The 15,445-nt window shown below is 40.4% G+C and overlaps 1 protein-coding gene across 12 annotated transcripts in view; it reads right to left on the minus strand.

The window, feature by feature from the left end:
- LOC307206094 (contactin-4) overlaps positions 1-15,445 on the minus strand; it is a 532,821-nt gene that overhangs the window by 4,269 nt on the left and 513,107 nt on the right. For all 12 annotated transcript variants that reach the window (XM_079958879.1, XM_079958886.1, XM_079958885.1 and 9 more), the window contains 8 exons: positions 13,497-13,655; positions 12,988-13,137; positions 10,213-10,283; positions 7,613-7,847; positions 3,395-3,510; positions 1,777-1,963; positions 1,265-1,377; positions 8-176 (listed from right to left, as the gene is read on the minus strand). In XM_079958879.1, the coding sequence (XP_079815005.1) occupies positions 8-176; positions 1,265-1,377; positions 1,777-1,963; positions 3,395-3,510; positions 7,613-7,847; positions 10,213-10,283; positions 12,988-13,137; positions 13,497-13,655 (1,200 nt within the window). The remainder of the gene's footprint in view (positions 1-7; positions 177-1,264; positions 1,378-1,776; positions 1,964-3,394; positions 3,511-7,612; positions 7,848-10,212; positions 10,284-12,987; positions 13,138-13,496; positions 13,656-15,445) is intronic.

A 15,445-nucleotide genomic window follows, 5' to 3' on the forward strand; every position in this document is an offset into this window, starting at 1 on the left:
CTCTTACTTGATATCTTTGGAATTCGGATCTGCTCGCTGCTACTGCCATCTCCTCCATCACTGAATGGTTTTATTTCTATGATGTAATCTTCATCAAAAGGCAGCGAAAGCTCCACAGATGTTTTATTAGTTTCTATAACAGATGTGCTGCTTTGTCTATTCCATCTGTATAAAACCTAGACCGTATTTTTAGCCAAGGGGAAGAAAGAAAGGAAGGAAGGGGGAAAAGCAAGAGCCTTAGATTTTCTATAGAAGTTTGCTTCTATTTCTAGGACTTATATTAATAGCTAATCAACTCTTATAGTCCCTAGAGAAAATATATGCCTTGGCTCTTGAAAAGTCGTGTGGCTTTTTGTCATACTCTTGAGCAGTAGGATGCATTACTTTCATTCTCTTGTTGGATTTGTGAAGTCAGAGCTGTTCATGTAGCTCTGCTCTCCTTGAGATCAAAATACTTGGTAGAATTTCACCAAGAATTTCATGTCTTATGATGTGCAAATGCTAATACATCACCGCCATGCTGAAAAGCTGCTGTTGCACCAGTGTCACAATGGCTGCAACAACTCAAGCTCCCCATGCAAGACCTTGTCTGTATCAGGTGAGGGTGGAAAAGCAGCCAGGCAAGGAAGTGGACTGAAATATTAAGCAGAATTCCACCCAAGTGAACAGGATGAACAACTCCCTTGCTACTTGCAGCACTGCAGACATTAGTAATATCTCATGAGCCTAGGCAGCACAGCATTAAGCTCATGCTTTGTGGTTCTTTCTACAATCGAGTGGTATATAAATTTTATGAAATAAAATGGGGGGGGGGTGTGCTCCAAACAGGTGCTGAGTAGGAGGAGGAAGCTAGGTAGCCTACATTGGTGCAAGTGCTAGTGGTGTATTTTGTCCTGGGATTGGGCCACTGCATTTTGAATCATTTAAAACCTGTGCCTCTCAGAGGCATTGGTTGTCAGTTCATTATCAGTTTGGGTGATGCTTTAATGCCATTGGACTTGCTGGTGAAAAATAGTCCTGGTTTATTAGATTATCATCCTCATAATATACACTGCATAGTATGCACATTTACTGATATCACTGAAGTCTACAGAATATTATCAAAGTTGTTTAGATCATAGCCCACATGAAGTTTATGCCAATTTCAGATCCCACTGAAAAATTTAAATTTTCACAGTTCATTCAGAAGTTAGTTAGTTCAATACAGCGGTACTGCTTAATGTCTCATAACAATGGAAAATAAGTTTCACTGCCCATTACGTACTTTATATCCTTTCACCTCAGATTCATTATTCTGTGCTTTTACTTGATCCCAGTTCAGTATAATCTTAGAGTCCGATGAATTCCAAATGATGTTTCCAGGGGGTTGACTCGGTGCTAAATTCAAAGTGAAGGAGAGTGAATGTTATTAAGCAGCAAAGTTTTCCTTCCTCTTTCAGTATAGTTTATGAGAGGTTCTTAGTGAACTCTTACATTTGCTTAGTTCAAGAGCTCCTGGAAAACGTGTATTCCGAGTCAGCAGCAGAGCTGACATGGCAAAGTATTATGGATGGAAAAGGGAATCAGATGGTAATTCAGTGCACTGGTGACAAGTAGAGGAAGTCCTTGCACTGAACAGAAAGACAAATATTTTTATTTCCTGCCCAGCAAAGACTGTGTTCCAGTTAATAAAATTAGGGATGCTGGAATATTATGGGTACTCAAAAATGCAGCACAGAGTAGTACCATGTAGAAAAAAAAAAAGAAAGAAAGAAAAAGTGCTCCCCCCACACTCACGTGGCTTTTTAGTTGTCACGTTGACTATTGGACTGGAAGGTCCCATTCCTGCTGTGTTGTAAGCTTTGACAGCCATGTGGTACAAAACATTGCCTTTCAAGCTGGTGACTTTTGCAAAGGTCTGATTGGTAGCCGTTCTGATTCTTCCAGCCTGCTCTTCCTTATCCCCATGCCTCCAGTATCTAACCTGCACAAATGAAACACATGCTTTCATATTTAAACTCCACACCTGAATAGCCACTTTACAATTTGAAGTAGCTTAGAACAATCCAGCAAACCTTCATACATTCCCGCCACAGAGTAAGATTAGCTCTACAAAACCTGTCTCTGACCGAAGTTTCTATCATGCATTTTTCTATTCCATTCCATTCAATTCCGTGTTACGTTTCTTGGTTTCCCATGTAAATAGTAGATCTCTCATTGAGCCAATCCTGCTTTGGGCCAATCAAATGCCACAGCTCAATTATTTAAGGTTCTGCCCAGATGGAGGGCTCTAATCTGCCACAGTCACATGGCATCTTGTGGTTGATATCGATCCAAAGCTGCATTGATTGAAGCTAGTGGTAAACTGAAGGCCTAGGTTGTTGTTGTTTGTGTGTGAAATGACGTAAAGGCCTTGATATCATACAACCTTTACTACAAAAAAAAAGAATCGACACAACTTCGTTCTTCGAAGAGTTTACAGTATCTTTGTCTGGATTTTTGCTTTAGCAGCTCTCCATAAATCCTGCCATTGCCTTTATTTCAAGAGGCTGCACTGTTTCAAGACAACCCTTCCATGCGTGAAACCAGCAGTCAGCACATCTGACCACTGCAGTAGTCTCATTGATGGGCATGTTTATAGCCCTTAATAATAATAATGATAATAATAGTTTATGACATTTATATACTGCCCTATACCCACAGGTTTTAACATTCCACTTAACTACACTGATCATAGAATGTTGTGTTCTTCACAGGTCCAAAGGAGGGGTTCCCTAACAGGAGCCTTTCCGTATTTTTATTTCTAGTTCTATGACTTTAAATCTTGTATTAAAGAAGAAAGACATCTAAAATACAATATGCACAATAAACGGGCATTTAGGCTTGCACTGTGGCTGCGTGTTGTGTATTTCTTACTATATGGTGGAGCGCCAGTGTGGTGTAGTGGTTAAGAGCGGTGGACTCGTAATCTGGTGAACCGGGTTCGCTTCCCCGCTCCTCCACATGCAGCTGCTGGGTGACCTTGGGCTAGTCACACTACTCACCTCACAGAGTGTTTGTTGTGGGGGAGGAAGGGAAAGGAGAACGTTAGCCGCTTTGAGACTCCTTAAAGGGACTGAAAGGCGGGATATCAAATCCAAACTCTTCTCAAATCCAAATAGCTGATAGTTCATGGAATTTGCAGAAACTTAAGGCCTGCATGAGGGCTTCCACCTTGCATTGCAACGCACTAAGACTGACAATCACGTGTTATTACTGCTCATTGATACCAAGTGGATTAGCATACGCTTAAGTGCATTGTTAAGGGCGGGGAGGGGAGGGAGATTTTCAGTTTAAAACAAAGTATTTGTGCACATAATACTGTTTCAGACTAAACAAGGATTGTTTCAGCTAATTATGTCCCTTACATTCTTACCTCGTACCCCTGTATTCTTCCTTTGCTCTGGGTCTCTGGGAGCAAGGTCCAAAATACTTGTACTTCTGAAGCAGAAAGGCTTTTGGCAAAGACATGGGTTGGAGCTCTGGTGGGTTCTAAAAAGAAGAAACAGTGGTTAGATGTAGATTCACCTTTGTAGTCATAGCTATTTTTCATCCTACCTAACCAAGGGATAAAGTCAGCTTTGACTCTGTGGATGCCTTAAGGCAAGTCACTATATCTCACCCTTAGATATAAATTAGACATTACTACAGATGTTGGTCTGCTAACAAAACAACAGGCCCATAACTAGCATCAGAATTTCACTATTTTGCAGGAATGCATGTTTTTGATAGGTTGCAGAAATAACGTGGATTTGGTGCTCTTGTGCAATAAGATAAAATAAAAAATAAAATAAAGTCCCTCAATTTTTTGTGGTGCTGGAAAAATGCACTGTAAAGTATGGGATAATTGTGTCACATAGCTTCCCCATAAACAAAGCAGAATGGACGGTCAACTAACAATGATGTTGTAATAACTCTGTGCAAATTCTTTGCCCGCAAGTTGGGGTGAATGCTCAATAAACAGGACGTTGGAAGAATCCTCCATCTCCCCCACCCCCCAACAATACAAAGTGATACTCAGCATATGACATAATAATATCATCATGAAGAGATATTATTTCCTGTTCTCCAGAAGGAACAGCCAGTGAACCAGAGTGTGATGATATGTCTCGAGCATCCCTAGGTTTGTATGAAGGGAAGAGCTGAAGAAGAACAGCCCAGGAATAAGGTAGGATAGGGTAGCTTGCAGGTGTCTCTACACATTGGGGTGAGGAACCTTTGTAGCCAAGTGGGCCAGAGCATTATCTCCTCACTCCTCCTGGGCTACGTTTGACAGGTAAGTAGGCTGCTCACCTGTCAATCACTGGACATCATGCAACCTTTTGGCCTGCAATTTTCTGCAGTGCTTTGAACGGGGCTTTTGAAAAGCTGACAGTTGTTCTCAGATCTTCACAAGCACCATTCAAAGCGCTGTGGAGAACAGAGCTTTGAGAAGTGCTATCTTGCCTTGCACTTTGGAAGGGGTTTTGCAGGCACCACTGATTGGTGGTGCCTGCAAGCATCCTTTTGGCTGAGCCCTGCCCTTAGCTGCCCTATCCCTGGCTGAAACGGCCTCTCGGGTCAAATGGGGAGGCATGACAGGCCTAATTAGGTCCCCCACCCTGGCATACCTGTTATGGAGACAAGATTCAGCTGTTAAAAGGATTGTGTATAATCAGTAGGTGAAGGGAGAGCCAGGATTGTGGTGGCAGACCTGAGTTGGTAGTTCTATGTGCCCAGAGGCAGCCTGTGCCCAGTCTGCACAATCTATCCCACAATTGTGTGGGATAGATGCAACATCAGTGTGCGCACAGCTTGTATGCATGTAGCCTCTGCTCCTGAAGAATTGTCTGCATGTGGAAGTTATAAGAGGGCCAGCGACTGATGACTGTATCCAGCTATAAGCCTGTTAAGCTCCACATTTTCAAACCTGCCTGGCAGCAGCTCTCCAGCATCTTGAGCAAAGGCCTTTCCTAAGCATTATAACCCAAGGCCATTTAATTTGAGATAGCAGTGATTGGATTTGGGTCTTTGCATATATGAAACCTGTAAATGTCACGCTCTACAACTGAGCTTTGGCCCTTTCTTTTGTGTGGAATATCAATTCTGCAACAAATAATTCATGAAACGATTTCTTTCCTAAATTTATTCAGTGTGCCATGTACTGATAACATTTAAGATAAATCAGAGCAGTTTCCAATTGGAGGATACAGTGGTACCTCGGTTTACAAACTTAATCCGTTCTGAAACAGAAACTGTTCTTAAACCGAAGCATGCTTTCCCTAATGAGGCCTCCCACTGCCGGTGCCTTTCCACCATTCAGATTCCATTCTTCTTCTTTTCTTCTTCTTCTTCTTCTTCTTGTTTAGTCGTTTAGTCGTGTCCGACTCTTTGTGACCCCATGGACCACAGCACGCCAGGCACTCCTGTCTTCCACTGCCTCCCGCAGTTTGGTCAAACTCATGCTGGTAGCTTCGAGAACACTCTCCAACCACCTCGTCCTCTGTCGTCCCCTTCTCATTGTGCCCTCCATCTTTCCCAACATCAGGGTCTTTTCCAGGGAGTATTCTCTTCTCATGAGGTGGCCAAAGTATTGGAGTATCAGCTTCAGGATCTGTCCTTCCAGTGAGCATTCAGGGCTGATTTCCTTAAGAATGGAGAGGTTTGATCTTCTTGCAGTCCATGGGACTCTCAAGAGTCTCCTCCAGCACCATAATTCAAAAGCATCAATTCTTCGGCAATCAGCCTTCTTTATGGTCCAGCTCTCACTTCCATACATCACTACTGGGAAAACCATAGCTTTAACTATACGGACCTTTGTTGGCAAGGTGATGTCTCTGCTTTTTAAGATGCTGTCTAGGTTTGTCATTGCTTTTCTCCCAAAAAGCAGGTGTCTTTTAATTTCGTGGCTGCTGTCACCATCTGCAGTGATCATGGAGCCCAAGAAAGTAAAATCTCTCACTGCCTCCATTTCTTTCCCTTCTATTTGCCAGGAGGTGATGGGCCCAGTGGCCATGATCTTCGCTTTTTTGATGTTGAGCTTCAGACCATATTTTGCACTCTCTTCTTTCACCCTCATTAAAAGGGTCTTTAATTCCTCCTCACTTTCTGCCATCAAGGTTGTGTCATCTGCATATCTGAGGTTGTTGATATTTCTTCTGGCAATCTTAATTCCGTTTTGGGATTAATCCAGACCAGCCTTTCGCATGATGAATTCTGCATATAAGTTAAATAAGCAAGAAGACAATATACAGCCTTGTTGTACTTCTTTCCCAATTTTGAACCAATCAGTTGTTCCATATCCAGTTCTAAATGTAGCTTATTGTCCCACATAGAGATTTCTCAGGAGACAGATGAGGTTACCAGGCACTCCTATTTCTTTAAGAACTTGTCATAGTTTGCTGTGGTCGACACAGTCAAAGGCTTTTGCATAGTCAATGAAGCAGAAGTAGATTTATTTCTGGAACTCTCTAGCTTTCTCCATAATCCAGCGCATTCCATTCTTAGACTGAGGTAAAGTTCGCAAACTGGGACACTACTTCCAGTTTTGCGGAGTTCGTAAACCAAATCATTCGTAAACAGGACTGTTCTTAAACCAAGGTCCCACTGTATTCATTCCTGCTAAATATTAGTACATTCCTTCAGAGAAGACATACATGTAATGGAAACTATCAAAATCCTTGTTATGTATTGCAAACAGATAAGATGTGTTATTGCATCCCTAGTATAATCTCGGAGTAGAGTTAAACTCAAGATCAAAGCCCTGGTACTGGACATACCACAATCCTGATAAGAGCCCCAACTACCCTGTGAGGAAGAAATGACACAGCAGACAAGAAGGGACAGTCCTCTCCACTCCCTGCTAGGCCAGGATCTTCTCCCTCCTGGAGATTTTAGTGCCAAATGCTTGTAACAAAAGGCAGCAGGAGGACCACTGCTCTCAGCTGAGAGCATCAACCTGTGAGCCTACCTGCTGACACGAGAGCGGCAAGAAGCTGGAAGATCCAAGCTAGGCTCCAGAAGGCAAAGGCTCCCTATAAGGTCAGCAATTTCTGGCTGCATTAGGGACCTTTCCAAGAAGGCTGGGTTGATTGTGAGCAGCTTGTTGCTATGCAAGCTGGTCATTATAAAAACCTTATAGCATCAAGAATTGAGCCCGAGTTTTCTCATTTCGCTCTTTAATGTCATGCATTTCCCCCTTTTATGTCATGTATTTTTAGACTGTAAACCTCGTGGCAGGGTATGTTGTGTTTATATATCCTTAAACCATTCTGTAATCCTTTCCAGCTGAAGAGCTGGGTATAAATTCTTGAACGGACAAATGAATGAATGAATAAAATTGCACAGTGCCAATAAACATCAAAATTAGAAATTAAGTTTGCAAAGCGTTTAGACATAAATGGCAACTTAAATGAATGACCTAATTCTTCTTGATGCACAATATTACTGTTAATATGATTATTACTAATTTAGAGGAGAATATATTCCAAAGCTGGACACATGCTTATTTATTGTAAGCAGACCTGGACATCAGTAGAATGTGCCAATAATATATAGATGCCTTCTGTAAATGGCCAACTTGTCACATGCAATAGATTACTAGGCTGGACTTTACCTTCATCAGCTGAATAAACAATTGTGACGGGGCTGAAAGAACCTTCTCCTTTGTTGTTGTACACCCCCACTTTGACTTCATATGGAGAAAACGGTGGTAAACTCTCATTCCGGAACACGTATCTGGAGGCATCGGGAGAAACCACTACCGTCTGCATCCAACTTATTGTCCCAACTGGACGGAAGGCAACCACGTAACCAAACCCACCTCCATTTTGTAACTCTTCAGGCACTGTCTACAACAAGAAAAGAAATAATGGGAACAGCCCAATGTGTAGAATGAATTTACAAAGAGGCACAATAAAAATGGTCTCCAAGAAATTTAACGGATCCATATAGTGCAATTTGGAAATACACTCTCTGGCAGAGGAAATTAAACACTCAACTTGAAAAGCATTTTATGTTTCTGTGCTAATTTGTTCCAGCTATCTGATGTGGTTTTTATGGTCTATTTGCGCCTATGAAAACATGACTTATTAAAAATAGCATAAGAAGAAGAACCAACTGCAGCCTAGATATTATGGACAGCTAATAATCAAAGCTGAAGCATGTTAATGCCATCTGCAAGACAGCTCTTAGAATCTGAATTTATCTAAATGGACTTAAATCCAAATAAGGACAGAATTACACATCCATCTGGAGATTTACTTTCTGTTTTTGCTACCACCGTCTTCACTAATAAACAAGAAGCCACTTTATAAGCTGTGTTTGCCACTTCCTTTAGATCTGAGTCATAAACATGTTATGAGTGAGATGCTCTAATATTTGTGTAGTGGGAAAGGAAATGGGTTTTAACAACTCAGGGGAAATCAGTGTAGGAATGTGGTGTACAAGCATATAATAAAAGCTTCTTTGCAGAGGTTACAGAGAGTTTCAGACTTCTTAAAAACCCTAGTGTCGCAGTTAAGAAAAGCAAGTGTCTGAAATTTTCCAGTCCTACCCCTTTGTATTCTATAGGAACCACAGTTTTAAATCCACACTGGCACTTTCAGTTGCATGGGATATTGCCCAAACTGGGTGTACAATAGAATGTTCACAACTTAACTGTACCACACGCAAAGACTCATAAAAATGGACCAATTGCCTCACTCGGCTGTCCGCTATTAACTAATCATGTAAATAGTCAATTCAATCTATAGTATTGTATATACCCAAAGGCCTTCACAATGAACAACAGGGGGCAGAAGTAATACATTCCTCAAAATCACACAACATAAGTCTACAACATAAACTTATAAAATTGCAATGCATTAATATAACTGGAGTGAAGCTTCTTAGCTGGCAGAACCCATTTGAGTTTGAAAACTACAATTGAAGCATTTCATAACCCCCAGTTCCTCTTTTGTTAGAGGCAGTAAATGCAATGATTTTAAAGTGGTTCAGATTACTACACCACAAAAACTCTCCATGACTTTTACCAATGTCCCTCTCTGTTCCCTTGTGTGCTGTTCCTACCTTACCAGATGTAGCAAGTAGCTAGTTTTGAAGCAAAAGGGCATGACCTACTTTAAGTATGCTGTGAACTTCTTTGTGGCAGGGCGTTCATGTTGAAGTGGGATGCAGACTAGCAGGCAAATGCTGTCTGATGTCAGAACCAGTCACATCACCACCAGGTCACTGGTGCACATATTGCAATTATCTAGTCTTGCATATTTTGAGCTTTAGCAAGGAAGCTAAAGAAATGAAAAACCGCATTCCAGGAAATGTCTGTATTCAGAATGCCACTTAAGCACGTTCTCAAGTTTGGCTGAAACAAAATGGATTAGCATGTGCTCATGTGTTATATTTGAATTGGAAGAGCAACATGGTTTTCTCCATTCTTATGGGTTCTCATGGAGGGGGAGATTTTTGTGCACCTACAGTCAGATCTTAAATATCTCCGATTTATACTTCTTGAAAATTAGGGGTTATAGTTTAGACACTGTGCATTTTTAAACATTGTTTTTGTAGAAGGCATGGAGCAAAACTAATTAATTCCAGGAAGGGTGAACTTCAGCACATTAAGGAACAACACAAGTATTGGAAAACAAATATATTGCCTTCTAGTACATCTCGGAAGCAACAATGTGCTTGTCAAGCAATCCATGCATTTTTCCTTCTGTAAGGATGTGGAAAATGCAAGTCAGAAATTAGAGTACTTTTCCTGACTGTAACCCACAGGGTCTGTTTGAAATTGCACAGTAGGTAGGGCAAACGTATATTATGCATGCTTTCTCTTCCCAAAGAAATTATAATTTGGTGAGAATTCTTTGTTGGAGAACCCTAACCCATTCCCTTCTTCTAAAATGTCTTCTTACGTTTTACACTGGGAAGAGAGAACAATTCCAAAACCAATTTGGGTATGTAGCAAGTGTGTGCTGTCTCTGCCCTGCGCGTCTCCTTACTTGCCATGTTTCAGCCCATTCAGAGACCTTCTTTCCCTCTTCAGTTTTGGAGTGGAGGCAGACAGGACTGGTGTATTATTTATAACAATACTACGTCCCTACGCAAAATGCTGCCTGATTCAACACCCTCAAGTCAGTCTCTGGTAGGTTTGGCACAAAACAGGAAACAGTTCATTTCCCTCCCCTTTCTTGCCCCGTGAATTCACAGCTCACTTACCTCCCAGGTTATGACCAACTCAGACTTGGTACCACCACCTCCGCTGACATTAGCTGGAGTGACTTCAGGAACTATAGAAAAGGGGAGAAATGTGATTGTTACAAGGTAAGGATAACATGTTTGATGTTTATACAGGGAAGATATATTGGTGTCTACACTTTTAGCAAAGATTTAAAACAAAAACAATTTCTGAGTTTTCAGGAGAAATTGAAAATACAGTGGTACCTTGATTCTCAAACGTCTTGATACTCAAACAACTTGGAACCCAAACACTACAAACCCAGAAATACTGTAAGTATTCTGGTTTGCAAACTTTTTTTGGAAGCCGAATGTGCTATGAGTATTACGATTCCGTTCTGAGTGTTATGGTGTGGTCTGTTTGTTTTTGCTATTTTGCCTTTTTGTGGCTCTTTTTTTGTTTGTTTTTGTGACTGTGTGGAACCCAGTAATACTGATTGATTGATTATGCGACTGTAGTACATTATCGCTTTCATTTTATGGATCAGTGGTCTCATTAGATAGTAAAATACATGTTAAATTGCTGTTTTAGGGGTTGTTTTTAAAAGTCTGGAACGGATTAATCCATTTTGCATTACTTTCTATGGAAAAGCGTGCCTTGGTTTTGGAACGGATTTCCAGAACGGATTAAGTTTGAGAACCAAGGTACCACTGTATTTTTTAGATAACCTGCTGTTGCCGGTTTTTTTTTTCCATTTTTGAACATTTAAAAAAATAATTTTTCACCTTTAATAAGATGAGTTTGCCATCTTTATGTAACATTTCATTTATGTGTTGTGTCACTCTTAACTATTCTGTCACTGAGATTTGAAAGCAAATTTCTTTTGGAAGTACCATTTTATAAAATGGAGAGGGGAGGGAATTCTAAATATCTCAATGTCTACGTTGCAATGTAAAAGAGAAGCATTCATCAGAATATTGATTAAAATGCTTTGCAGCAGGTTTTTATGATGCACTTTGAGAGCACATAATACATAATTTTGAAAATGAGATGGCCAAACAGCATATTTATGAGCCAATTACCTGTTGCAAATAGTTTTAAAAATTATTTTCCCTATAACACATTTCATTTATTTATAATCATGAAACTGATTGCTACTAACTTAGGTCTACAGCTTTTGGTAAATATACAAGCAGACAATAAGGCTGAGTCAACAGTAGCTAATTTAATGAACTGGATATTTTATATGTCTTTGACTTCCCTTGCAGATATTAGAGAATTTAAGGTCGTACAGGCAACAACTAGTACCCGTTTCTTTACATTCAATTCTAAAACAACACTGTAGACATTATTATCCTTTTTTCATGTCAACATTTGAGTGTTTTTTCTACAATCAAATGGTATATAAATTCTATTAAATTTTTAAAAATAATATTTGTACCATGGAAGATTACACAGTATTGAAATTGTTTGATAGGACCTTTGTCCCTCCAGCCCTACAAAGCATATCTTTTGTGGGGCGGGGTGGGGGGCACAGGGGGAAGAGAGGGAGAGGAAGGTCTTTTGCACAGACAAAAGGTGTTTCACTCACAATAGCTGTTTTCAACCTAAAGTAATACTGCAAGTGTAGCATGGGACATTCCACAGGGACTCTGTTTTGCATTATATTCCATTTGTTACTAGAGCCACCCCAGATTGCTGCACCACATAATAAGGAATATACAATGTTAGCAATAAAAGCTTTTCTCATCGTTCAAACAAATGATGGCTTTTAATATAACTTGAGAGTCTTTAAAGCTCCCAGTGAATGGGCAGATTAAATTTTAATTCCATCCAAATTGGGGGGGGGGGTGTAGGGTGTTTTCACAAAAATGAAGCCCTAGCACTTACGTGAGCAACACTCTTTTATTATATGACCACACAGGATCTCATTTATGTCACTGATGCCTTTGGGCAAACACTACCTTTTTTTTGTGGGACGCAGGTGGCGCTGTGGGTTAAAGCCTCAGCGCCTAGGGCTTGCCGATCGAAAGGTCGGCGGTTCGAATCCCTGCGGCGGGGTGCGCTCCCGCTGCTCGGTCCCAGCGCCTGCCAACCTAGCAGTTCGAAAGCACCTCCGGGTGCAAGTAGATAAATAGGGACCGCTTACCAGCGGGAAGGTAAACGGCGTTTCCGTGTGCTGCGCTGGTTTGCCAGATGCAGCTTTGTCACGCTGGCCACGTGACCCGGAAGTGTCTCCGGACAGCGCTGGCCCCTGGCCTTTAAGTGAGATGGGCGCACAACCCCAGAGTCTGTCAAGACTGGCCCATACGGGCAGGGGTACCTTTACCTTTACCTTTTACCTTTTTTTGATGTTTACAATAAGTTTAGAGATTAATCACCTTATACCAACTTGGAATAATGAATGGTATCTTATTGAGGATGCTGGAAAGTATATCTATGATGGGGAAACTACAGTTCCCATGATCCCCCCCCCCTCCAAGGGTGATTTAAAGCTCTTGCCTCAGTCAGCAAGGCAGTAATTGGGGGTGATGGAAGTTCTAGTCCAAAACCTCAGGAGGGCCTTCAGCTTGGGAAGGCTGGGATATATGGGCTATAAGGTGTCAAAAAGGAAACACTGTCTGTACCTCCATGCCTCCTGTTATGAGCATGAAGAGGTGTGGACACAGCAGTAGTAAACTGCTAAAAATAAAGTTTGCTCAGTTAAATGCATTGCCTTCTTACGCAGACAATTTTGACCAAGTAAAAGTAGTTATTTAATGGAAGTGTCAAAGACAGATTGAAATGCCAAATGCAGCATTTCAGCTTCTACTTACGAGCCTCTTCAGTTCTCCGTTTCTCTGATGGTTTGCTTGGCTCTCCAATCCCAATAAGGCTGGCGGCAACTACCCGGAATTCATACTCAACCCACGGGTTTAAACTCACTACTGTTGCTGTAAATGTGTTTCCATCTATGACGTCAGGCACTAGGGGAGAAAAGCGTAGGTCAAGAATGTAAGAATGCCCAATGGTTACCGAATAATGAAATATTTGGATTAAAAACCAAATAAAGCGGGGGAAAGGACAAAATGTAGACTCTAGAGATAAGCCATTAGTTGGTCGCTCTTTTTTTCTGTTTGCTAAATTTGGGATGAAAAAATATTGAGAAAGAAATATAGATATAGATGTAAATGAGTTAATGATATGTTCCATTCAGTCACAAGAAGAGAACTGGATCAGACCAACACTGCTTCTTCCCCATAACCAGAAATCCCATGGGCTCATGGAAAACGGTTAAAGCAAGCTTCAGTGGTCATATTCTGCATGTTCTAAGATGTCTAGTTACCTGTGTTGACCGCTTGCCATCCCACAGAAAATGGGGTCCTTGCTTGAACAACGTATGTTGTAATGGGACTACGATTATCTGCTCCTGGCCTCCAGGATACCTGAGCTGTAGTGTCTGTGATTTCATCAATTGTCACAGCTTCGGGTGGACCTGGTGGACCTGTTATGAAACACACATAACACAAGTTTCAAATATCCTCAGTAAGACATACCCTGCATGTAAAATATCTCACGTCAAGTATTAAGAAGTAACAAGACCTTTCAGCTCAAGGTTTAAGTTAATAGTTTTCAGTATGCAAAGAAGTCTTTTAAAACAGATCAGACAATGACAACCCTGGGATACTTTGGACAATATATATTTAATTTGGACCACTTATAGTTCCCTTCAGCAAGAATGAATTTCCATGATGTGCACTGTTTTTATCTGAGTTTATTTTCGCACAGATAATCAAACATTAACCTCAGTGGCTAAAGCTACATATTTTATAGTGGATTAAATACATGCATAGTTGCTTTTGCACATGGAATCTGCTCTTGGACACTCACTTTTATCTCCTATAGATAGATGCTGACTACTTACACATTTTTAATAAAAAATCCTTTAGGAAAAGTAGCAGATAGGGACCCCAAAATTGCATTTTGCCATAGTTCAAAATATGAGGCTTGTGAGGCAAGGCCTGGAAACTTTGCGATATAGCAGCTTCAGGATTATGTTAAATAAATGAATGTCAGTGCAATCCTATGCACATTCACTATGAAATAATCCTCAATATGTTCATCACGTTCAATTAAACATTTCAAGGATTGAAATATCATGATTTAGTCACCTATTTTTAATGCCTAACCTTCTAGCACTTGAATTTCCTTTCAAACAGTTCAATAAAAAAAGTCACAGCCTGCTTTGCAACCCCAGAGTAAATTAAGTCATTTTAGAACCATAATTTGAAATGTAACCACTCCAGTATAACTTTACCCCTCAGCACTCTATGAAATCAGTTCTGAATAAGGTTGTACTGTGTGCCTCCAGCAAGAATACTTAGTAGTCCTTGCTTTCACAGCTGGTCAGTCTTCATAGATCTGCCAGTTCAAAGGCAGAATGGTGGGTTATTATAGCGTTACCTAGCATGATGTACTTTACAAATTACATCTCCCTAATGGTCAGTAGATGGAACAATTGATTATAGGGAAATATGAGACACCTCAAACAAACTATACTTTCATTTCAGAGCTTTCTCAATTGAATTCTTACTGAAATCAATTTTGATAAGTTTACCTTGTTCTGTAATGGATAGTCCAACTTATTTATTTATTTATTTATTTACTTACTTACTTACTTACTTACTAACTTACTTACTTACTTACTTACTTACTTAACTGACAGCTAGAACAATATTTCGGGATGGGATTGCCAAAAATAGGATTTTTATCGAACAAGCAAGACTATATAACATCTAAAATGGCTGTTTGAGCAGCAACAGCCAGAAACAATCATAAAATGTTTTGGTTTTTTTTTTTGAAACGATATAGTTTGCAATAACAGAGACTCTGATCTAAAGCTCTACATTCTGTGATAGCCCCGTCCATAATGGAATTTTCTGTTTTGTATTTTAAGCTCTGCTGCCAGCCTACGTTTAACAGTAGATGCAAAGCCTATGGTTTAAAATAAGAAATGGACTGAGACTGAAGTCCTAAACACACTTACACAGCCACACTTATTTGTGAATACACATGTGGAGGATTGTGCTGTGAGGATGCAGTCTTCACACACCTAAGAGCAAGCCCAAATAAACACGTATAAGATTGCACTGTTTTGACTTTGCTATTTTTAAACCCTACTATTAAAGGTTAGAAATGGGGTGTAAAACACCTGCCTGAAGGCAGAACCAAGAACCTTGGAGGCCACATTAAAATTATGTCATTTGTGACTTTCTAACTGATCCTGCTTTAAAA

This window comes from Podarcis cretensis (assembly GCF_951804945.1).
Source record: "Podarcis cretensis genome assembly, chromosome: 2".
NCBI classification, from domain to species: Eukaryota; Metazoa; Chordata; class Lepidosauria; order Squamata; family Lacertidae; genus Podarcis; species Podarcis cretensis.